Raw genomic sequence first — 24,601 nt, forward strand, 5'->3', positions numbered from 1 at the left:
AGCTGCCCCAGCGCTACCGGCTTCGGGCAGCCCCCATGCCTCCGGACCCTGCACCGCCAGAGCCCAGGAGGGGAAGTGCCCGGCTGGGGGCGCAGGGTCCGGAGGCACGGGGGCTGCCCGAAGCCGGTAGCTCTCGGGCAGCTTGGCTCTTAAACAGAGCCGAAGAGTCAGGGGAGGAGCAGAGCCGCCATTTTCCAGGACATGTTCGGCTTTTTGGCAATTCCCCTCGGACGGGGGTTTGAGTGCTGAAAAGCCGGACATGTCCGGGAAAAAGAGGACGTATGGTAACCCTAAGTTAGCTAGGGCTTTTACTGTGGTGGTGCCCCTTTCCCCCCTCCCATCCACTCACAAAACCCTCACACTCCAGTTGTGTGGTGCTTTCTACCTGGGGCTAGCTGGCCCACCTGGGGCTATAGGCTAAAGCCCACGTGCTGTATTTTCAGAGACAGCTCAGATATTAAGTCCACTGCATGACCTGCGCTGGTATGAAGTCCAGGGCCCTTGCAAAGTCTCTTGTTACTACAGATTGTGGGTGACAGGTGTGTGTGTGTAATGGCAAATCCAAGTAGGCAAATCCAGGTAGGCTGCTGCATCCTAGTTTGACATCCTCTTTATGTGGGCCCAGATTTTGGTTCACTCCTGGGTATGACACAGGAGAACTTTTCATGCAGCAGGAATTCCAAACCATCTGTTAGGTTACTAAGTAGAACAAACTTCCTATGCGCCTCCCAGTGCCTCACTAGTCCCCTCCAATCTTTAATTTGCCTATGATTCACCAGGCGATGAAAAAGGGTCTCTGGCATAGGTGGATGGTTTTCTAGCACACGCCTGAAACTGCCATTCTCTTCTACTCAGGGACCTCCAACACGTTCCCATCTCCCAATACCACCACAACCTGAAATACACCTCTACCTCGATATAACGCTGTCCTCGGGAGCCAAAAAATCGTACCGCGTTATAGGTGAAACCACGTTATATTGAACTTGCTTTGATCCCCTGGAGAGCGCAGCCCCGCCCCCCCTGTAGCAGTGCTTTACCGCATTATATCCGAATTCGTGTTATATCGGGTTGCGTTATATCGAGGTAGCGGTGTACTGTTAAAAGCATCACTAGTAAGACTGCCTGTCCTGCCCCCCCTTCAAGTCCACAAAAGCCTATTAAAATTCAGTCAATCAATCAATATAAAGGACTTGCCATTGTCATGATGGGGAAGAACCCTGGGAAGCTGCAGTTCCAGAGCCAAGAGTCAGGAATCAGGGCCTGCATCAGAGCCTGTCTCCGGGCAACCTAATGGAGCAAAGCAGCCTATAGCAGGCTGCCTGATTGGCTCCATAGACTGAACTGTGGGAAGAGTCAGCAGACCAGCTAAGTGTTTGACCATGGCTGGGATAGCTCCTGTACATTCTCTGCCTTGCCTCACTCCTGGTAATTCGGCTCCAATCCTGGCCTCTGACTCTTGGCTCTGTCACCTAACTTCTGACTCCAACTCTGACCACTAGGCATGACCTGCCAGGTCACAATTGTCAAGGTTAGAATCAGGACTCACAATTTTGTCAAGACCACTCTGTTTATTAGCACAGCGCTCAGCTAATACAATCAGATAATGTGAGCCTCCATGCAAGATTCAAACAGTCTTATTTATACAGATAAAAGGGTGCAAACTAAACAAAAGGACAGAGAGAGCAAAATTGTAAAATATGCATGGAGCACAATATGCATATCCTGCTTCCTTGTTAACTCTTATCGATCTAAGACTAATGCTTCACCAATTGCCCTTAAGTGGCAAGTTAAGCAGTTAATGTCTGCTTTCCTGCACACCTGGCTTGCAGCATTTCTAATTTCTACTTAAAGGTACATACAGCATTCTTTAATTCATTCTATTTCTTTAGTATAATTCATTTCACTTTCACAATCCCTCCTTTTGGTCAAGCTTACGCAAAGACCAACAATTACTGGGTTCCACATATTAATAGTTCTTTATCTCTTCGTTCATCAGTGATATTTAACATCATCATATTAGCACTCTGTTTTGGGGTAGTCACCTGGGTGGCATACCTTACACAATTCTGGATACAACAGGAGATTAACTGAAAACATACAAAAATCATTAGGATTCCACACAGGATAGTCAGGGCTCCCTGAAACAACCAGTTTCCTATGCCAGAGAAATTGAATAGGTTACTTAGCCACTTCCATAAAGAACTTGGTTCTTCATGGGGAAGAGATGCAATTTGTTCTAAGTGACTAGCGTGATCTATTATCTCATTGGTGTCGTCAGGTATGAACACACAACATTCTTTTCCAATGAGAGCACAGGTCCCTCCTTTGGCCGCCAGCACTATGTCCAGTGCCTGATGGTTTTGGAGGGCCATCTGTCGGATCGCCCCTGTTTCTTTGGCCAGGGTCTTTAAACTCTCTCCGGTTTCATTTGCCATTATTTCAACTACTGCTTGTAACCTTAGGAGCCTTTTTGCATGGTGTATTACTCCCCCAGGTGGGATAAGGGAACTGCCAATGGCCTCTTCCCAGGTCAAGGGGCTTATGTTATTTACATACCATTGGGCATCTGATAAGTCCCTTCTTCTTCGCCTGAAATTACGAAGGCGTTCTCATGGGAAGGACCCCAGCACTCGGAATTGTGGGAAGAGTCGAGCGGGATAACAGATACCTGACCAGTTAGCTGGTAACACAGTATAAGCTTTGGTCCCACAAACCCAATGATGGCCTATTAAGGCTGGGAAGGGTCGGTTGCACCCATTTGTCACATAGGTGCCTACAAAGGAGGAGTAATATCCTCCGAAGGGCACAGGGTAATTCTCCTTACGAGGAGTGGTGTTATTTGCATGGCATTGGAAGATTGTATTGTTTCCACTAAGATTACTGTAGGGGGAACATGAAATTGATTTTTCTGTTTGATCCCAGGTTGAGAAAAAATTCATATCCCCATACCCGGCCCGCCACTCTTTAGTTTTGTTCTAATAATCCCATACACCATTTGCCACAATATGCTGAAGGCAATGACTTTTTCCCAGATCCAGCTCTGTCCCATTACACACCCAACACCAATGACCTTTTCCCTCCACCACACTTATCCATTTAGATACATTTATTCCCACTGCTTCCCAAGTGTCATTGCTGTTCCATGTTTTGTTAAACGGACGAAGTCCTCCAGTGAGCTCTGGGGAATTGAGTGGGATTGCCAGGACAGGAACACCAGCTTGAGAGTGAGCTGGGATGTGGCTGCAGACCCAGCAATTAGAAATATTAAGAGTCTGAGCTATCCACACTTGCTGCTGGATAAAAGAATTGTCATTGTGGACTCCCCAGACCTTAAGACACCATCAGCCAAGGAACAGGCGCCACCAGAGGTGCATGTTGGAGGCAAGGCCCTTCTGGTTCTGACAACCTCAACTGAGGGAACCGTAGTTACGGTTTTACGTCCACCAGGCAGCAGGCGCTAGGCTCACTACTGCTCCTTCTCGGGCCTTGCTTTAGGTCGTCGTCTGCTTCTGGCAACCTTTACGAGAGCGTAGATGGTAAGGTATTGCAGGCTGTTCCTCTATGTCTTCTTCCGGAGTCAAAATTGACTCTGCGCAGTTCTGAGGTGATGATTGGTTCGCCGGGGAGGGTGTCTTCTTACACTGCGAAGCATGTATCCACGCTGCAATGCCAGATAGTTTAACAGCTGTCTGGGTAGTAAGCAGTACCTGATGAGGACACTTCCACCGGGGTTCCAAGGCGTGTTTTCGATGATGGTGCCGTACGTAGACCCAGTCACCTGGCTCGAGGTCGTGGCAAGCGTCAGAGGTGGGTTGTGTTGGCCAGGCGGCTCGAACCTGTGAATGGAAGTGACTTACAGCTTGCATTAATCCCTTGCAATATTGAAGGAGCATACTGTGAGTCAAGTTCAAGTCTGGGACTGGAGTAATGGTAGCCATAGCTCGCATGGGCCGTCCCATAACAATTTCAAAGGGACTCAATTTATGCCTTTGGGATGGAGTGGATCGCATTTCCATAAGGGCTAGTGGTAAAGCTGCTGGCCAGCTTAACCCTGTGGAGTCACAAATCTTAGCAAGCTTATTCTTAAGTACACCATTTCGCCTTTCCACAGCACCTGCACTTTGTGGATGGTAGGGACAGTGCAGCAGATGTGTGATATGTAATATACGATCCAGGTGTTGAACAATTTGTCCGGTAAAATGTGTACCCCGGTCACTGGACAGAGTGACAGGAATTCCCTTGGCAGGCATAATATGATTTAACAAACATTTAGCAACAGACAGTGAATCAGCCTTGCGACAAGGAAAGGCTTCAATCCAACCAGAAAATAAACATACCATAACCAAAATAAATTCATATCGTTGACACTTAGGCATTTGTACAAAATCAAGTTGCCAATGCAAGAATGGTGCCTGGGGCAGGCCCCGGAACCCCTGAGCCACTTTTACAGGTTTACCAATATTATGGCTTTGGCAAGTGGTACAGGCAGCACAGTGGCGGGCTGCAAAGGAGCTGAAATGCGGGGCCCACCATCCTGCCTTAGTTACAGCAGAGACCATCCCCTCCTTTCCGACATGCGAAACACCGTGTAGCAGGTCGGCCAGCGACGGGTAGAGTGAAAAGGGGGCCACAAAGGCACCAGTAGGCGAACGCCAAAGGGAATCAGGATATAGAGAGCAACCCTGGGCAATCCAGGAGTCTTTTTCGACTTCTGGGGCAGAGTCTTGGAGCAGGGTGAGGTTAGTGAGGGACAGCGGTGGTATAGAAACAGAAAGGGAACCTAGAAATGCATCTGGGGAAGGTTCTATGGCAGCAGCATGTTTAGCAGAGGTGTCAGCAAATGCGTTACCCTTAGCAACATCAGTATCTGCCATCGAGTGGCCAGGGCACTTAACAATAGCTAGGGCAGATGGAAGTAAAACTGCATTCAAGAGGGCAGCGATGTAGGGGCCATTCTTAATAGGGGTACCGGCAGAAGTAAGGAAACCCCTAGCTTGCCAGAGGGTGCCAAAGTCATGTACAACCCCAAAAGCATAGCGGGAGTCAGTGTAAATAGTGGCGGAGCGTCCCTCTGCCAAAAAGCAGGCACGGGTGAGGGCAACCAATTCGGCAACTTGTGCTGAGGTTACAGAAGGTAAAGGCGCAGCTTCTAGGGTCTCAGCGAGTGACACTACAGCGTACCCTGCAAGGAGACGACCTTGGTTGTCTCGAAAACAGGAACCATCAGTAAACAAAACAAGGCCAGAGTTAGGGAGAGGGGCATCAGAGAGGTCAGGGCGCGGGACGGTGACAGCAGAAACAGTTGCAAGGCAGTCGTGGGGATCACCGTCATCAGACAAAGGAAGGAGAGTGGCAGGGTTTAACTGAGAACAACGCTTCACAGTAATATACGAAGCTGACAGCAGTAAAAGTTCATACCTAGTAAGGCGAGCGGAGGAGAGGTGGCCTGTGTTACGTTGTAACAGCAGGGTTTCCACAGAGTGAGGGACCATGAGGGTAAGGGGAGAGCGAAGGACAAGGGATTCGGACATTTCAACTAGGCGTGCTGCGGCAGCCACAGCACGCAGACAGGGAGGTAAGCCTTGGGCCACAGGGTCCAAAGTGGCAGAGAAGTAAGCCACTGGGCGGTTCTTGCCTCCGTGCACCTGAGTGAGAACTCCAAGTGCACACCCAGATTGTTCATGGCAGAAAAGGGTAAAGGGCTTAGAGTAGTCAGGCAGCCCTAAAGCGGGGGCAGAAGCCAAACCCTGTTTGAGGGAAACAAAGGCAGAGTCTGCTTCAGGGGGCCATGGCATGGGGTCAGGCACAGAGAGTCGAGTGAGTTCCTGGAGAGGTTTTGCAAGGGAGGCATACTGGGGAATCCATTGCCTGCAAAATCCAGCCATGCCCCAAAACTTTTGGACCTGGCGTGGGGAGCGGGGTCGGGGAAAGCTAAGGATAGCCTGGACGCGAGCGGGAGAAAGTGTACGGGAACCCTGGGAGAGGAGAAAACCAAGGTATGTGACAGAGGCTTGACAGAGCTGTAGTTTAGAGCGAGAAGCCTTGTGACCTTTTTTTGCTAGGGCAGTAAGGAGCACTAAAGAATCAGTTTTTGAGGCAGATAATGAGGGGGAACAGAGGAGTAGATCATCTATATATTGGACTAGAGTGGACCCGGATGGGAAAACAAGGTCAGCTAGGTCTCGGGCTAGTGCCTGGGAAAAGTAAGGTGGGCTTTCAGTATACCCCTGGGGAAGCGTAGTCCATGTATATTGCTGTCCCTTGTAAGAAAAGGCAAAGAGGTACTGGGAGTCAGGGTGAACCGGAACAGAAAAGAAAGCAGAACACAAATCAACAACAGTAAAATGAGTTGCCTCTGGTGGGATAGAAGCCAGAATCGTTGCTGGGTTAGGGACAACAGGAAAGGCAGGTATGACAATACGATTAATGGCTCGAAGGTCCTGAACAAATCGCCATGATTTGCCATCAGCTTTTCGAACTGGGAGGATAGGGGTGTTACAGGGACTGGAGCAGGGAACAATAATGCCTTGCTCCCGCAGGGCGGTCATGACCGGAGCAATGCCAGCCTTGGCTTCGGGGTTTAAAGGGTATTGAGACAGGCGAGGCAGAGGTTTGGAGGAGTCAACAGTAATGCAGACGGGGTCAGTATTTAGGTGGCCCACCTCAGAGGGATGGGTTGGCCACAGAGAGGATGGGACCTGCGAAATTAGGTGTTCAAGGGACGGGACCAGTGTGCAACAAGGGACTGGGGTGGAAAGGGGGGTCTCAGACAGCAGGGAGGCCACAGAATCACTCAGAGAGGACTGGGGAATTTGCAAATAGACACCATCCGGGGAACAGTATATGGTGCAGCCAAGTTTACATAACAGATCCCGACCCAAAAGGTTTACTGGAGTGGAGTCAGAGAGAAGGAAGGCATGATCTGCAGATAGGGGACCAACCTGGACCGGTAGAGGTTTTGAAAGGGGATAAGGGGTTGGGATTCCCGAAATGCCCACAGCAGACACAGTTTTTCTGGAGCGGGGAACCGCAGGCAGGTCAGTAGTACGAACTGCAGAGAGCGAAGCTCCCGTATCAACAAGGAAAGGGAGAGACAAATCATTGATAGTTAACACACACTCACCCGTGGGAGTGAGAGGTAGTAAAGGAGCTAAAATTTCCTGAGGTTCCCTGGCATCCCGTCATTGCTGTGGGACAAAGTAAGGCTGGGGACTGACTGGCTGTGCCGGCAGGGGGTCTAGCTGGTTATTTACAGAGTTATTAGGCCTGCTTGGACATTCGTTCTTCCAATGTCCGGGCTGCTTACAGTAATTACAAACATCCCCATAACCCGAAAATCCAGTTCCTCGGCCCCTCCCTCGACCACGTCCCCGTCCCTGGTATTTTCCCCGTCCCCGGTACTGTTTGCCCTGTCCTGAATAATGCTGTATTTGCAGGGCCATTAACTGTTGAGCCGATTGTTCCTCCTTTCCTTTTAAAGTACGTTGGCAGTGCTCTGCCACTGTTTGCAATTTGTCCATGGTTTCGGTCTCCCACCCAACACTTATTCGTTTTAGCATATTACCAACAGCAGGTAGGAGGCCATTAACAAATGCATTAGCCAGGGCGCCCTGTCCATTTTTATCCGGTTGCTGTATACCAGAATGTTGCAGAAAAATGTCAGTTAACCGGGAGCGATAGTCACTCGGGTTTTCTCCCTGTCGTCGCTTACAGCCGTTTATGGCCATCCAGTTAGTTTTAGGAGTCCATACCCGAGGGATGGCTTCAAATAGATTTTTAGCTCGCTCCTTACACCTTTTCCGGTATTCAGCATTAGGACCAGTGTCTGGTAAAGTAGAGTGGCAGTCAGCTGCGAGCCAATTTGCTGCTGTGAGCCATTTTTCATGCTCACTAGGGGTAAGTAGCTTGCACAGCTGCAGGAGGTCTGCCTCAGAGGGTTCATAGGTGTCACATACTAACAAAAATTCCTCTGCGAATTTGGTAGGATTTTCCCGGGGCCTTGGAAAGCCTTTTACAACTGAAAGGAGTTCTGTACGAGTCCAGGGTTTATAGCTCCAAGTGGGACCCCCGTCTTGGCCCCCAGTATGCAGGATTCGGAGGGGAGCCTGGATATTTTTAAGGCCCAAGCGTAAGCTTTTACGGGGCAGAGCGGGATCAGAGGAATGGGCCTGGGTGGTATCGGACGATCCAGATGGGTCTGAACTGGAGATCTCTGGAAATTGGTCCTGAGCTGGGGAATCTGGTGACAGTTGTTCCTGAGCTGGGGAATCTGGTGACGGTCTATTGATCCGACGCAAGGTTGCCAAGCCAATTAATGCGTCTTCCTCATCATCATCCCCAGAATCTAACAAGGAGTTTTCTTCATCTTTTTTCACAGAGAGACAGGAGTATGAAGGGGGATCTGTTCAGAGAACGGGGAAAAGGGGAGCGCTCAGTCTGGTGGTGGGAGAGGAGGTTTTCAATAAAGCTTTTAACTTATCATTTGAATCTTTGAGAGAGGCGAGTTTCGATTCTGTCCATCTACGATTTGCCTCTTCCCACCACTGCATGAAACAATCAACCTCTCCTCTGGCCAATTTAGTTTTAGATTGGCCGAGTTTGTCTTTTAAGACGTCTACTCGGTCCTTGTCCCAAGATCCTAACAGTGGCCACTGAGTTTTGGGATCTCCCTGAGTTAGCCTAGACCATTTTTCCAGAAATTTACAGGAGTCCGGACCCTTCCTAAAATACATAAAATGAGCCGGCGTTCCTTTAGGGAACTGTCCCGACTTAGATGTCTGGTTACCCATACAGGAGGACTTTACACACACACCAATCACACAAGAAGGAAATTCGGGTTCGTCAGAGCGATGCCCGGTGCAACACACAAAAGGAGCCCACAGGCTACTGCCTCAATCGCCCTTGCTTTCACACCAAGGGTTTTACCCAAGGTGCGGTGCGGCTGCGATTGTGCAGATTTCACTCACTCAGACCGCGGGGACAGGAACCCCTTGGTCGGCCGATCCCCGGACGGAGATGGCACCCAGACTCAAACACTCCACAGGAGGACAGATAGACACAGAGACAGGACAGTCCTCAGTCCGGACAAAACACAGAAATAATTACCTGACCAGATTCCTGATGCCAGATCCTGGGATCCCTATCAGAACAGAGTGGGAACCAACAGGTTCAATGGCGTAGACCTCACTGTGGTTGTGTGCCCTTCCGTTCAGGAGGAGGACCACTCGGGCCAAATGCCCAGGTGCCGGCTACCACGGTCGTCCTACAAAAACGGTCAGAAATCACACAGCCCCAGTGAAGACGGTTGCCATCTCGGTGGAACCTCCAAATTGTCAAAGTTAGAATCAGGACTCACAATTTTGTCAAGACCACTCTGTTTATTAGCACAGCGCTCTGCTAATACAATCAGATAATGTGAGCCTCCATGCAAGATTCAAACAGTCTTATTTATACAGATAAAAGGGTGCAAACTAAACAAAAGGACAGAGAGAGCAAAATTGTAAAATATGCATGGAGCACAATATGCATATCCTGCTTCCTTGTTAACTCTTATCGATCTAAGACTAATGCTTCACCAATTGCCCTTAAGTGGCAAGTTAAGCAGTTAATGTCTGCTTTCCTGCACACCTGGCTTGCAGCATTTCTAATTTCTACTTAAAGGTACATACAGCATTCTTTAATTCATTCTATTTCTTTAGTATAATTAATTTCACTTTCACACAATCAAATGAGCCAGAGAAGGACAGGGAGAGAGGAGAATGCGGGCCAAGGAGATAATAACTTCAGCTTTTACTTTGCTGTGAACTTTTATTCTCTCCTCCTCTCTTCTCACCTCTCAGGACAGAAAAGGAATGGGCTGTTTCATTGCTTTTCAGAGCCACCGGGAGGTGAGGCATGCATCCAGGAGGGCACTGATGGTCAGCCACGTGGTCCAGAATCTCCAGAGGAAAAGAAACAAGGCCAGGGACCACCTGGTGCAGGAGATGCAGAAGGACTTGTCCAGAAGGTAGGATCAGGTCCTGGGACTGCAAAAGAAGATGTTGGAATAAAACCAGCGGAACCAGGCTGTAGCATGGGCCATGTGGGAGACATAGAAAATGATTGCCATGGATTACATTGACCACAACCAGGCAATGAGGGAGCAGGACCACTATCTGCAGAGGCAGGGGCAGCTCCAGGCACCAGCGCAGCAAGCGCGTGCCTGGGACGGCAAGCCGACAGGGGCGGCCTGCCGGTTGCTGTGATGGTGGCAGTCAGGCGGCCTTCAGCGGCATGCCTGCGGGAGGTCTGCTGGTTCTGTGGTTTCGGCAGCGGGTACGCCGAAGCCGCGGGACCGGCAGATCACCTGCAGAAATGCTGCCGAACCCGCGTGACCGCGGACCGCCCACAGGCATGCTGCCGAAGGCCGCCTGACTGCCATGCTTGGGGCGGCAAAAAACATAGAGCCGCCCCTGTGCAGAGGCAACTATTCAAGCAGCAGCTTTGCATGTATGGCCAGCAGAACATGACATCTAGCCCCTGCCATGATCCAACCCGGTCAATAGCCTCCTCTCCACACTATCACATCCTGCAGCCAATAGACAATTCCAGGTGTGGAATAAGCCACTCAATGCAATTCACAAATGGACATGCATGTGGGGTATATGTACCCAATACACTGCATCCCTGGGGGAAGGAAAACAGGTGCGTTGATGCTGTGCAATTCCATTCCAGGGGATGCTACACTGACTGGCTTTATGATCTGTTTTCTCTGCACTTACTTTCTTCAGTTTGTGGCAGTTGGACTGTCTGTACTGCTGACTTTTCATACATTATTTTGCTGTTCTGTCCCTCTGTGTGTGAGTACATGGAGAAACAAGAAAGAATTTCAAAGCAAAGATTTTAATAAAGTCTGAGGTTAATAATATGTAAGCAGAGTCAGGATAAGCTCTACCCTGACATCTGGTGGTGAATTATGGCGAGTGTGGAAAAGAACTTCAGAGGCTGATCTTGTTTGCATAGGCACACCCACCCGCCTAGCCTGGGACAACAACAACTGAAAGTGGTTACTTTGGTTGGTGTGGGATCCCCAGTTTCTCTGTTATTGGGGCAGGAAGAATAAAGTGTTGTTACCCTGATTCTGTGAATCAAGGCCAGTGGAACTGTTATATGACAGAGGGACTCACCAGTAACTAAGTAGCACTCACTAGACAAGGGGCATGGGTTACAAAACCCAGTGAATTGAGAGAGGTTGGGGACAGGTATGTGTATTTGATGGTATGGGCTGCTTTTGAGGGCCTGGAACACTAGTTGCACTACCCCCTCTCTCCACTGTTGAATAACAGAGCTAAGTTTGCTTCCATTAGGAGTCTAGCTAGATGTTGCTGAACTGAATTTACTTTGGGCCAATGGTGCACCAGCACTGGGGCTCCCCTACTATAAGCTGAAATCACTAAAAGAGCTAAAATTGCTGAGCTGAGATCACTGAGTGCTGTGTTAACCAGTGGGGGAGCCTGAAGATATATTGCTAAGCAGCTGGCAGAGCTGAGCAGTTTGTGGGACGGTTGGAGCAGCCCATGGAACAGCGAGCGGAGCTGAGCCATTTGCGGGGGCAGCTGGAGCGGTTCATGGGATGGCTGGTGGAGTGGAGCGGCTGGCAGAGCTGAGCAGTTTGCGGGGACGGCTGGAGGAGCGGCGCGGCGCGGCTGGTAGAGTGGAGCCATTCATGGTAAAGGCTGCAGCAGAACTCCACGGAGAGGTGGGGCAGTCGGCCTCAGACCACGTAACATCCCGTGTACCCCCCCACCATTTCTGCCCAGGCTGGGGGGCAAAACTTTGCAGATAAACTTTTGAACTCTGGTGCAGCACTGACCAGGGACAGAGACTTTGGGGTTGTTGGACTTTGGGGTGATTGGACTTAAGACCCTGAGGGGAAAAGGACACTGCCAAACTTACCTGGAGGTGGGTCTTTTGCTCATGTTATGAATCCTGTTTGTGGTGTTTCCCCAACATAATGCTGCATTGTTTCCCTCCTTTATTAAAAGGCTTTTGCTACACTCAGACTCCGTGCTTGCGAGAGGGGAAGTATTGCCTCCTAGAGGCGCCCGGGGGTTGGTATGTAATTGTCCCAGGTCACTGGGTGCGGGCTCGCGCCGGTTTTGCATTGTGTTATTGAAACTGAACCCCTAGATACTGAACCCGGCCCTTGTTGCTGCCAACTCAGAGGGGCAGAAGGGTTACAATACATAAGTGATTATCTCTCAGGGAAATTGATAGAGTCCACTAATGTTGCACCCACATTATCCTTCCCCCATTTTCCCCTTCAAGCTGGGGGGTGGGGCACAAAAGGCAGCTCATATTTCCCTTGCTCTTCTGACCGAGCCTTAGTTATCAGAGGCACACTTTCTGCTTTCCTTTGCCTTCTAATGTAATACTTGAGTTGGGAGTTCCTGGAGTTCTCATTTAGATTTGTTTTTTATCACTAATTATTAACTCCCTCTCTTTGTGTGATGCTGGACAGTCTTTATATGTTGGTTGAGCTGTCACTTAGAATAGCTATGTTCTCAGCAAAATCTAGATCTTCCAGGGTATCATTGTTGCACCATGTGATACCTCTGCTGTATCTTTCTACACCTGTTCTCAGAATGGCAGTGACAAATAGGAGAACTGAGAGGTGTTGTGGATTGGGAACACATAACACTCACTGACATGAGGGTTCCCTTTGTGTGCGCATGTGCAAAAAGGGAATCTTTTGATCCCTTTTGGCTTCCTGACGCAGTACTGGAGCCCAGCTGTGTCTGCCTTTCATTCCTGGCTTTCTTTCTCAAGGCTGCCTTTACAAGGTAAAGGGCTGAAAGATTGCTTTATTATTGTTATGGTATTAATCAAAGAAAGCTTTGAGTGGCCTATATGTTTCTTGTTCCCTCAGATCAGAGGACCAGCTGGAGGGCATACAAGAGACACAGCTGTCAGGTTTCCTGGGGCCATAAGGCTGCTCCACAGGTGTTACTCTAACCCACACTAAAACTGGAGGAGTTGATAGATGTGCACAAGAGGTAGCTCACTTAAATTCAAAGATGATCTGTTTCAGTAAAAGGGCTTGAGTGTCCACTTCCAATGCCACATCCAGTTTCAAAGGCAACTGTTTTCATTTAAGTATCAGAGGGGTAGCCGTGTTAGTCTGAATCTGTAAAAAGCAACAGAGGGTCTGCCTCTGGAGATCCATTACTTGCATCTGAAGAAGTGAGGTTCTTACCCACGAAAGCTTATGCTCCCAGTACTTCTGTTAGTCTCAAAGGTGCCACAGGACCCTCTGTTGCTTTTTACAGATTCAGACTAACACGGCTACCCCTCTGATACTTGACACCATGCAAGGCACTGCATTTAGCCGTATGGAATGGAAATCTATCAACCTCATGAAGAAACTTGCATAAATACAGACAGATATCATCTTCCTTTCCAAATGCAAACGGATGGACATCATACCAAATGGACTGAAGGTGAAAAATCCATTGCTATCTACATACTGCACAGACCACAGTGAGAGATTATGCCATACATTATCAAAGAAACTGAGGAACCACCTGATCAGCATCCTATACAGCAAACAGAAAAACATCAAGAAAGAGCTCTCCAACCTGGAGACTTTCATAAATAACCAACCCTCCACACAAATGGACTTTACTAAAATAAGACAGGAGATCTACATTACACACTTCACCTCTCTACAAAGGAAAAAGGACCGTAAGCTGTCTAAAATCCTACCTGCCACATGGGGCCACAACAGGGGTACCCCTAACTCACCCAGCAATATCGTCAATTTATCCAGCTACACACTCAACCCAGCAGAAGAGTCTGTCCTATCTCGGGGACTCTCCTTTTGCCCCAGCACCCCCACGAACATGATACAGTTCTGTGGTGATCTGGAAGCCTACTTTCGCCGCCTCCGACTCAAAGAATACTTTCATGATAACACTGAACAGCGCACTGATACACAGATACCCTCCCACCAACAACACAGGAAGAAGAACTCCACATGGACTCCTCCTGAGGGTCGAAATGACAGTCCGGACCTATACATAGAATGCTTCCGCCGACGTGCACAGGCAGAAATTGTGGAAAAACAACATCGCTTGCCTCATAACCTAAGTCGTGCAGAACGCAATGCCATCCACAGCCTCAGAAACCACCCTGACATTATCATCAAAGAGGCTGATAAAGGAGGTGCTGTTGTCATCATGAACAGGTCTGACTACCAGAAGGAGGCTGCCAGACAACTCTCCAATACCAAATTCTACAGGCCGCTTTCCTCAGATCCCACTGAGGAATACACTAAGAAACTGCACCAGCTACTCAGGACACTCCCTACACTAACACAGGAACAAATCAACATACCCTTAGAGCCCCGACCGGGGTTATTCTATCTACTACCTAAGATCCACAAACCTGGAAATCCTGGACGCCCCATCATCTCGGGCATTGGCACTCTCACTGAAGGACTGTCTGGATATGTGGACTCCCTACTCAGACCCTACGCCACCAGCACTCCCAGCTATCTCCGTGACACCACAGATTTCCTGAGAAAACTACAATGCATTGATGACCTCCCAGAAAACACCATCCTAGCCACCATGGATGTAGAGGCTCTCTACACAAACATCCCACATACAGATGGAATACAAGCTGTCAGGAACAGTATCCCTGATGATGACACAGCACAACTTATTGCTGAGCTCTGTGACTTTATCCTCACGCACAATGATTTCAAATTTGGTGACAATATATACCTCCAGACCAGTGGCACCGCTATGGGCACCCGCATGGCCCCACAATATGCCAACATTTTTATGGCTGACCTGGAACAACGCTTCCTCAGCTCTCGTCCACTCATGCCCCTTCTCTACCTACGCTATATTGATGACATCTTCATCATCTGGACCCATGGGAAGGAGGCCCTGGAAGAATTCCACCATGCTTTCAACAGCTTCCACCCCACCATCAACCTCAGCCTGGACCAATCTACACGGGAGGTCCACTTCCTGGACACCACCGTACAAATAAGCGATGGCCACATTAACACCACCCTATACCGAAAACCCACCGACCGCTACGCCTACCTTCATGCCTCCAGCTTCCACCCCGGTCATACCACACAATTCATCGTCTACAGCCAAGCACTGAGGTACAATCGCATCTGCTCCAACCCCTCAGACAGAGACCAACACCTACAAGATCTTCACCAAGCATTCTCAAAACTACGATACCCACACAAGGAAATAAAAAAACAAATCAACAGAGCCAGACGTGTACCCAGAAGCCTCCTGCTACAAGACAGGCCCAGAAGAGAAACCAACAGAACTCCACTGGCCATCACCTACAGTCCTCAGCTTAAACCTCTCCAACGCATCATCAGTGATCTACAACCCATCCTGGACAATGATCCCTCACTTTCACAGACCTTGGGAGGCAGGCCAGTCCTCGCCCACAGACAACCTGCCAACCTTAAGCATATTCTCACCAGCAACCACGCACCGCACCATAACAACTCTAACTCAGGAACCAACCCATGCAACAAACCTCGATGCCAACTCTGCCCACATATCTACACCAGCAACACCATCACTGGACCTAACCAGATCAGCTACAACATCACCGGCTCATTCACCTGCACGTCCACCAATGTTATATATGCCATCATATGCCAGCAATGCCCCTCTGCTATGTACATTGGCCAAACTGGACAGTCACTACGCAAGAGGATAAATGGACACAAGTCAGATATCAGGAATGGCAAAATACAAAAACCTGTAGGAGAACACTTCAACCTCCCTGGCCACACAATAGCAGATGTAAAGGTAGCCATCTTACAGCAAAAAAACTTCAGGACCAGACTCCAAAGAGAAACTGCTGAGCTCCAGTTCATCTGCAAATTTGACACCATCAGATCAGGATTAAACAAAGACTGTGAATGGCTATCCAACTACAGAAACAGTTTCTCCTCCCTTGTTGTTCACACCTCAACTGCTACCCTGTTTCCCCGAAAATAAGACAGTGTCTTATATTAATTTTTGCTCCCAAAGATGCGCTAGGTCTTATTTTCAGGGGATGTCTTATTTTTCAGAAATGAAAAATGCCTTATTATCGGTGGATGCCTTATTATCGGGGAGGTCTTATTATCGGGGGGATGCCTTATATTACAACGAGAGGCAAAACTGTAAGTAGGCCTTATTTTCGGAGGATGTCTTATTTTCGGGGAAACAGGGTAGCAGAGCACCTCACCCTCCCTGATTGAACTAACCTCGTTATCTCCACACTGATATATACCTGCCTCTGGAGATTTCCATTACTTGCATCTGAAGAAGTGAGGTTCTTACCCACGAAAGCTTATGCTCCCAGTACTTCTGTTAGTCTCAAAGGTGCCACAGGACCCTCTGTTGTTTTCATTTAGGTATATTTAGGCACCATTTTTAAGTGTTAACCGAAGTGTAGAGAAGTGATAGGGTGGGAAGGGTTCACTAACCCACTTCCTCTCTCAGCCAAGAGACTTTTTTTTACATTCCTTTGACATTTTTGCTACAGCTTTTAGTAAGAGGGGCACAGTAGAGGCAATGAATTAAGGATCAGAGGCAGGGCCGGCTCTGGCTTTTTTGCAGCCCCAGGCAAAAAAGCCGCCGGCCGCCCCCCCCTCCCCTGCGGGGGGGGCGGGGGGAGGGCAGCCGGAGCCCCGGGGGGAGGGCGGCGAGAGGGCGGCGAGCCCCAGCCAGGGCTCGCCGCTCTCCCCCCGGCAGCCGGGGGGAGGGCGCCGGGGGGGAGGGCGGCCAGAGTGCCGGGGGGAGGGCGGCAAGCCCAGCCGTGGCCCCGCTCTCCCCGGGGGCCGGAGTGCCGCACCGCCCCCCTCCAGGAGCCACCCCAAGCACAAGCTTGGTGGGCTGGTGCCTGGAGCCGGCCCTGATCAGAGGATCAGCCTTGGGCAAAAAGCCATGAGTGCAGGAAACAGTGAGAGTGTACGTGTGCCAGGGAACCATGGTTTGTTAGCTGGAAAAGATTTCAAGTCAAGTGTTAAAGGTGACCTGCAAAGCAGTTTTTTAAATTGACCTGCTGCCTGGGTTTCATAGAATATCAGGGTTGGAAGGGACCTCAGGAGGTCATCTAGTCCAACCCCCTGCTCAAAGCAGGACCAATCCCCACCAAAATCATCCCAGCCAAGTCTGACCTTAAAAACCTCTAAGGAAGGAGATTCCACCACCTCCCTAGGTAACCCATTCCAGTGCTTCACCATCCTCCTAGTGAAAAAGTTTTTCCTAATATCCAACCTAAACCTCCCTCACTGCAACTTGAGACCATTACTCCTTGTTCTGTCATCTGGTACCACTGAGAACAGTCTAGATCCATCCTTTTGGAATCCCCTTTCAGGTAGTTGAAAGCAGCTATCAAATCCCCCCTCATTCTTCTTTTCTGCAGACTAAACAATCCCAGTTCCCTCAGCCTCTCCTCATAAGTAATGTGCTCCAGCCCCCTAATCATTTTTGTTGCCCTCCGCTGGACTCTTTCCAATTTTTCCACATCCTTCTTGTAGTGTGTGGCCCAAAACTGGACACAGTACTCCAGATGAGGCCTCACCAATGTTGAATAGAGGGGAATGATCACGTCCCTCAATCTGCTGACAATGCCCCTACTTATACAGCCCAAAATGCTGTTAGCCTTCTTGGCAACAAGGGCACACGGTTGACTCATATCCAGCTTCTCATCCACTGTAACCCCTAGGTCCTTTTCTGCAGAACTGCTGCCTAGCCACTCAGTCCCTAGTCTGTAGCAGTGCATGGGATTCTTCCGTCCTAAATGCAGGACTCTGCTCTTGTACTTGTTTAACCTCATCAGATTTCTTTTGGCCCAATCCTCTAATTTGTCTAGGTCCCTCTGTATCCTATCCCTACCCTCCAGCGTATCTACCACTCCTCCCAATTTAGTGTCATCTGCAAACCTGCTGAGGTTGCAATACACTCCATCCTCCACATCATTAATGATATTGAACAAAACCGGCCTCAGGACCAACCCTTGGGGCACTCCGCTTGATACCGGCTGCCAACTAGACATGGAGCCATTGATCACTACCTGTTGAGCCTGATGATCTAGCCAGCTTTCTATCCACCTTATAGTCCATTCATCCAGCCCATACTTCTTTAACTTGCTGGCAAGAATACTGTGGGAGACCATATCAAAAGCTTTGCTAAAGTCAAGGAATAATACGTCCACTGCTTTCCCCTCATCCACAGAGCCAGTTATCTCTCATAGAAGGCAATTAGGTTAGTCAGGCATGACTTGCCCTTGGTGAATCCATGCTGACTGTTCCTGATCACTTTCCTCTCCTCTAAGTGCTTCAGAATTGATTCCTTGAGGACCTGCTCCATGATTTTTCCAGGGACTGAGGTGAGGCTGCCTGACCTGTAGTTCCCTGGATCCTCCTTCTTCCCTTTTTTAAAGATGGGAACTACCTTAGCCTTTTTCCAGTCATCCGGGACCTCCCCTGATCGCCATGAGTTTTCAAAGATATTGGCCAATGGCTCTGCAATCACATCCACCAACTCCTTTAGCACCCTCAGATGCAGCACATCCAGCCCCATGGACTTGTGCTCATCCAGCTTTTCGAAATAGTCTTGAACAACTTCTTTCTCCACAGAGGGCTGGTCACCTCCTCCCCATGCTGTGCTGCCCAGTGCAGCAGTCTGGGAGCTGACCTTGTTTGTGAAGACAGGCAAAAAAAGCATTGAGTACATTAGCTTTTTCCACATCCTCTGTCACTAGGTTGCCTCCCTCATTCAGTAAGGGGCCCACACTTCCCTTGACTTTCTTCTTGTTGCTAACATACCTGAAGAAACCCTTCTTGTTACTCTTAATATCTCTTGCTAGCTACAACTCCAAATGTGATTTGTCCTTCCTGATTTCACTCCTACATGACCTGAGCAGTATTTTTATACTCCCTGGTCATTTATCCAATCTTTCACTTCTTGTAAGCTTCTTTTTTGTGTTTAAGCTCAGCAAGGATTTCACTGTTAAGCCAAGCTGGTCGCCTGCCATATTTACTATTCTTTCTACACATCGGGATGGTTTGTTCCTGCAACCTCAATAAGTCTTCTTTAAAATACAGCCAGCTGTTCTGGACTCCTTTCCCCGTCATGTTATTCTCCCAGGGGATCCTGACCATCAGTTCCCTGAGGGAGTCAAAGTCTGCTTTCCTGAAGTCCAGGGTCCGTATTCTGCTGCTCTCCTTTCTTCCTTCCTTTCTTTGCTCTCCATTTGGTTCTTTAGGATGTATAAAGGACTGATCTTTTACTGTGGTGGTTCTTTATTCTTAAAAATAGGCATTTAAAATATGATATCTCCTGCCCCTGACTTTGTTGGAGGAGCACTCAAATGTCTAAATAATGTTTGCTGTGAGTTCTCAGCACCTGCCTTGGATGGTGAGACTATTAAATCTTTAACAAAGGCTTTCTTTATTCAAAATGTGTGTTAGTTATTTGTTTTGTTTTTTAAACATCTAAGTGTTTTAAAACAGTCTGATTAAAAAAAAAAATTCCCTCTCCAGGGAAAAAGTCTTTCTTTCTTTCCTGGGGATCATCATTTACACTAGCACTTAGTCATCATAAAGTCTTCCATCCTTGATAGGACCTGAGCTCCTAGAGTACAAACCAAGCAGGGGAAAAACACCCCACACACTTAAAGAAGCTCTGAAAGAAAGGATTTTAAGCTTTTCTTATCTATCATAATAAAGCAATAAAAAGGCTCAAGCCCCATTTTTCCCTCAGGTTGCTCACTTTAAAAAGTGAATCTCTCTCCCCCAAGGGAGTATAAGTGTGTATGTGTGAAATGACAAGGGGACCCACCGAAGGCTAGTGTGAGCAAATAAACAATGTGGGCGTAGGCAATTGTAGTGGGTGCCAGATTTGACTTTTTTAATGAGGCAAAGGACAGCAATGAGTAACTTCCATGGGAGAGATGGTGTTAGCAGGCAGAGCAGCAGGTTGGGTGACATTCCCTCATGCTCTAACTGTATAGCTGTTCTCCCCAAACACATTCTTGTTTTGGGTCAACAGGCTTCCATGCTCCTCTCCTCCACAGCTTTCCTCCGCACCTACTTTTTATTGCTCTTAATGATCCCTAGCTGTCCTCTTTTGAACCCCAATCCAATTTTGCCTGAATTACACTTTTGGGGCCTGCATGAATTTCTAGCCAGGAGGGGGAAAACATGAGGACAGAAGAGCAGGAAAGCTGAGAGGTCCACAGAAGATGCTAAACCAGAGGGCAGTGAACATAATTTTTCTTTCCACTTTGGATGGGATTTGTATTGAGGGACTTCACTTTGTCCAGTATGGGTCTAGCTTAAGGGAAAAGTGCCTTGGGGTGGGGGGTTAAATCACAGAATATCAGGGTTAGAAAGGACCTCAGGAGGTCATCTAGTCTAACCCCTTGCTCAAAGCAGATTTTTACCTCAGTTCCCTAAATAGCCCCCTCAAGGATTGAACTCACAACCCTGTGTTTAGCAGGCCAATGCTCAAACTGCTGAACTATCCTCCCCCTGCTGAGGCACCTAACTTGGGGCACAAACCCATGACCCTGAGATTAAGAGTTGCATGCTCTACCAACTGAGCTAGCCAGGCTGTCTGAAAGTCATTGAATCCAGCCCCTGCCTTCAGTAGCAGGACCAAGTACTGATTTTGCCCTAGATCCCTAAGTGGCCCCCCTCAAGGATTGAACTCGCAATCCTGGCTTTAGCAGCCCAATGCTCAAACCACTGAGCTATCCCTCTCCCCCCTGTGACAGCCCCATGGGGGGAGTTGCGGGGCAGTCTCTCCTCCACCCCCTGAGGGCCCCACGGAGGGTGTCAGGGACAGGCGGAACCCCAGGGCGGGGGAATCAGCTGTGTGCGTGTCTGTGTCTGCGTCTGCCTCTGCTTCTAGGACAAGGCGAGGTGTGAGGGCTTTACTCACTCTGGGAAACAAGAAGGGCAGGCCTCCCCGCCTGCTTGGGGCTTTAGTCCTCGTTTCCCCCGGAGGCCGCTGCACTGTCGCCGAGCAGAAGAGCCAACGAACTACACGACCCAGAATCCTTCATTCTCTCCCGTCCCTAGCCCATCGCTCCCAGTTGCCTGCCGGGTATTGTAGTCCGTAGCCTGACTCCGCCCTGGCGGGCGGCCGAGCGAGAACTACACGTCCCAGGAGGCAGTGCGGCGCGCCCGCCCCTTCGGTGTTGTTGCGTCCCACCCCTCGCCGCTGCCGCTGAGTTCGGTGTCCCGGGGCAGCTCCCATAGAAACCGGCTGCGCGCGGGACGAGAGCTCGTCATGGAGTCCCTGTGCGGGGGGTGCTGAGCGCGGGGCCCTGGGCCGCTGCCAGGTGGGGCTGCCGGCAGCCTGGGCTGGGGCAGCCCCGCCTGGCCGCAGGGCGCTGGGCACGGGCAAGGCGGGGCGGGGGCAGGCTGGGCCCTGGGGAGGGGAGGGGTGTTGGGGCTGGGTGTGAGGGGAAGGGGACAGGCTGGGGAGAGGAGAGGTGTCGGGGCAGGCTGTGAGGGGAAGGAGGCAGGCTGGGCCTTGGGGAGGGGTGTCGGGGAAGGGAGCAGGCTGGGCCCTGGGGAGAGGAGGGTGTCGGGGCAGGGGGTGAGGGGAAGGGGGAAGGGAGCAGGCTGGGGAGAGGAGGGGTGTCGGGGCAGGCTGTGAGGGGAAGGGGGCAGGCTGGGCCGAGGGGAGGGGTGTTGGGGCAGGCTGTGAGGGGAAGGGGGCAGGCTGGGGAGGGGAGAGGTGTTGGGGCAGGCTGTGAGGGGAGGGGGCCAGCTGGGCACTGGGGAGATGGGTCCAGGCTGGGCAGGCTGTTAGGGGAAGGGTGGAAGGCTGGGCACTGGGGAGAGGGGGCCAGTGCAGGGCTCTTGCAGAACAGCATAGAAAGTGGAGGTGGTAGGGGGCATTCAGGACATTGGCACTGTTCCTGCCTGTTGAAACCAAGTTTCTCGTGTCTTTGAAGCATCCATGGTGGTTTTGCTGATGTGAGATGTGCTGATATGCTTTTGGGAATGGGTTGGGAAGACCACCCTGCAGTAGTGGATAAAGGAGGAGGTAGCATTTTGGGGAGCAAGCTAGATTCCAGGAGTTCTGAGTATAGCAGCTGTATTCTTGCCCATCACAGCTGTTTGGTGGCTGAGATAGCACTACTGCATCCCTGTGCTACAGGACCCCAGCCACCCGATTTTACAGAAGTGGATGTCTTAGCATCCTTGGGCCATGGCTCACCTGAGGGATTTTGCTAACCAGGTAGGTGATAAGAATTTGTTTGTGAAACATTATAAAAATCCTCAAAGCAAAAATCTTTTAAGAACTGTACTGTTATTTACCAAGGTCAAAATGTCCTAAGTGTGTTCTCAGCTGTGCTCTTCTTTTCCAAGTGATTGCTGTCATATTGCCCGACGATATCAGACTTTGACACCGCAAGAGCATGGAGGCAGGAAGCGTGAGACTGGCATAGATACAGTACCTCCCTAAATATAACCGTGCCCTCCTTAGGGAAGTGGGGGGTATTTTTTTCTTGCAGCATTTGAGGGGAAGCAGGATAAGAAATGGGACAGACACACAAGTCTGAGTTATAGAATGACTGCCTCCTAGTATAATGGACTGTATGTACATCAGTAACATCCACAATAGGCATCCTGTACTAAGTAGATGGAGCCTGTAACTTTGGAGATGGATGAGGGGCTGTCCTGTTTGACGATAAATTATACATACAAAATGATGGGTTCTAAATTAGCTGTCACCACTTAAGGAGATCTTGGAGTCATGGATAGCTCTCTGAAAACATCCACTCAATGTACAGTGGTATTCAAAAAAGCTAACTATATTAGGAATCATTAGAAAAAGGATTGATAATAAGACAGAACGGCATTATGATACTTTCTATCAATCCATGGTATGCCCACACCTTAAATACTGCATGCAGTTCTAGTCATCAAAAAACATTAGAATTGGAAAAGGTACAGAGGAAGGCAACAAGAATGATAAAGGGTATGGAACAGCTTCTGTATGAGGAGAGATTAAAAAGACTGAGACTATTCAACTTAGAAAAGAGATGACTAAGGGGGGATATGAGAGAGATCTATAAAATAGTAAATGATGTGGAGAAAGCGAATAAGGAAGTGTTATTTACCCCTTCACATAACACAAGAACCAGGATTTATCCAATAAAATTAATAGGCATCTAGTTTAAAACAAACAAAAGGAAATACTTCTTCACAAAACACACCACCAGTCTGTGGAACTCATCGCCAGGGGATATTCTAAAGTTCAAAAGTATAATTTGGTTAAAAAATAATTAGATACAATCATGGAGGATACATCCATCAATGGCTTTTAGCCAAGATGGTCAGGGACACAACCCCATGCTCTGAGTGTCCCTAAGCCTCTAATTGTCAGTAGCTGGGAGTGGACAACAGGGGATGGATCACTTGAAATTGCCCTGTTCTATTCATTCCCTTTGAAGGTACCTGGCAATGGCTACTGTTAGAGGCATGATAATCGGTTAGGTAGACCATTTGTCTGACCCAGTATGGCCGTTCTTATGTGAAATGTGTCTTATATGTATATGTAAGCATCCAGTGGATGAATTGATGAGACTGTTAAATGCAGGCGCTACGGAGGAGAAGGCTCCTGCATCAATGTGTAGGGACATGTAAGAAGCTTGCACTAGATGAAGGGGTAGTGGACTAAGGCTGAAGGAAGTTAATCAGAAGCAAGAAGAGTAATTTTGACTTGGATCACGAATAGCAAGGGATACTGGTGGGGTTGTTTGGCTGGATTTAGTTGCGGCAAGATTGTATCAGTGAATATTGGGTGCAAAGTTGTCAGTATAAATTGTGCCTAATCTTTTCATTATTATAGTCTGCATCAGGGTTTCTCAACCTTTTCCATACCATGACCCCATGTTACAACAGAATCGTAGACGTGTAGGACTGGAAGGGACGTTAATAGGTCATCAAGTCCAGTCCCCTAAACTCAAGACAGGACTACTGAATAACTAAACCATTACTGGTAGGTGTGTGTCTGACCTGTTCTTTAAAACCACCAGTGACAGAGATTCTACAATCTCCCTAAGCAATTTGTTCCAGTGCTTAACAAATTAAAGAGTGTTCGGGACCCCCTTTCCACCTAGCCATCAAGAAAGCAATCCCCAGAGCTGCTCACTAACCCCAGACTGAGAACCAATGCTGTACATACGTCTGTAGAGGGCCAGGAAGAATCTGTCAAGTAAAGAATGTCCACCCATGTTCAGAGATTGGCTTGTTGATGTCATGAGGTGACCGAAGACTTAAGGATAGACTTGAGAGAGGCAGGGTGGTCCAGCAAATAGGGCACTGGGTTGGGACTCAGTTTCTATTCCCAGGTCTGTCTCTGACCTGCTATGTGATGCTGAACAAGTCAACTCCCATCTCTGTGCCTCTGTCCCCTCCTGTCCATTGTCTGTCCTGTCTATTTAGATTGTAATCTCTTCAAGGGAGGACACTCACTGAATTTGTACAGGACTCACCATAATAGGCCCCAGTCAGTGGTGGGGCCTCCAGGCCCTATTGTAATGCAAGTAATAACTTGTG

General features: G+C 49.0%; 3 protein-coding genes across 12 annotated transcripts in view; 1 reads left to right on the forward strand and 2 right to left on the reverse strand.

Moving 5' to 3' along the window:
* Positions 1–1,548: 1,548 nt before the first annotated feature.
* Positions 1,549–21,078, reverse strand: LOC122174001 (uncharacterized). 2 transcript variants are annotated; one of them, XM_065557155.1, is made up of 4 exons: positions 20,964–21,078; positions 18,091–18,713; positions 9,833–10,025; positions 1,549–8,401 (listed from the first exon to the last, which is right to left on the reverse strand). In XM_065557155.1, exons 2-4 carry the CDS (start codon positions 18,190–18,192, stop codon positions 7,182–7,184), a joined length of 1,515 nt encoding a protein of 504 aa, XP_065413227.1. In that variant the 5' UTR covers positions 18,193–18,713; positions 20,964–21,078; the 3' UTR covers positions 1,549–7,181. The 2 variants fall into 2 exon arrangements, with proteins under 2 accessions (XP_065413227.1, XP_065413228.1); XM_065557156.1 differs by lacking the exons at positions 18,091–18,713; positions 20,964–21,078 and adding an exon at positions 10,761–10,823.
* FARP2 (FERM, ARH/RhoGEF and pleckstrin domain protein 2) overlaps positions 1,549–24,601 on the reverse strand; it is a 270,101-nt gene continuing 247,048 nt past the window's right edge. The window contains exon 24 of the mRNA XM_065557154.1: positions 1,549–3,836. Within this exon, the coding sequence (XP_065413226.1) occupies positions 3,802–3,836 (35 nt within the window). The 3' untranslated portion in view covers positions 1,549–3,801. The remainder of the gene's footprint in view (positions 3,837–24,601) is intronic.
* STK25 (serine/threonine kinase 25) overlaps positions 21,167–24,601 on the forward strand; it is a 33,853-nt gene continuing 30,418 nt past the window's right edge. The window contains exons 1-3 of one of the 9 annotated variants that reach the window (XM_065557161.1): positions 21,186–21,366; positions 22,194–22,274; positions 23,892–24,041. Coding sequence is in view for 6 of the 9 variants with exons in the window: in XM_008175362.4 (XP_008173584.1) it covers positions 22,245–22,274 (30 nt within the window). In the remaining 3 variants the exon portion in view is untranslated. Of the gene's footprint in view, positions 21,367–21,809; positions 22,275–23,891; positions 24,042–24,601 lie in introns of those variants that run through there. The other 8 variants (XM_065557159.1, XM_065557160.1, XM_008175362.4 and 5 more) reach the window with 8 other exon arrangements.

This window comes from Chrysemys picta, chromosome 9 (genome assembly GCF_011386835.1).
Source record: "Chrysemys picta bellii isolate R12L10 chromosome 9, ASM1138683v2, whole genome shotgun sequence".
NCBI lineage: Eukaryota > Metazoa > Chordata > Testudines > Emydidae > Chrysemys > Chrysemys picta.

What these genes read in the sequence shown, in the direction of transcription:
- LOC122174001 (XM_065557155.1), bottom strand. Translation starts at nt 18,192, where the DNA reads ATGGTCTCCCACAGTATTCTTGCCAGCAAGTTAAAGAAGTATGGGCTG. An exon ending in TAGATCATCAGGCTCAACAG is followed by an intron (nt 10,026 to 18,090) that starts GTAGTGATCAAT and finishes CTTCTTTTGCAG; the next exon opens with TCCCAGGACCTGATCCTACC. An exon ending in TTCCTTTTCTGTCCTGAGAG is followed by an intron (nt 8,402 to 9,832) that starts GTGAGAAGAGAG and finishes TTCTCTGAACAG; the next exon opens with ATCCCCCTTCATACTCCTGT.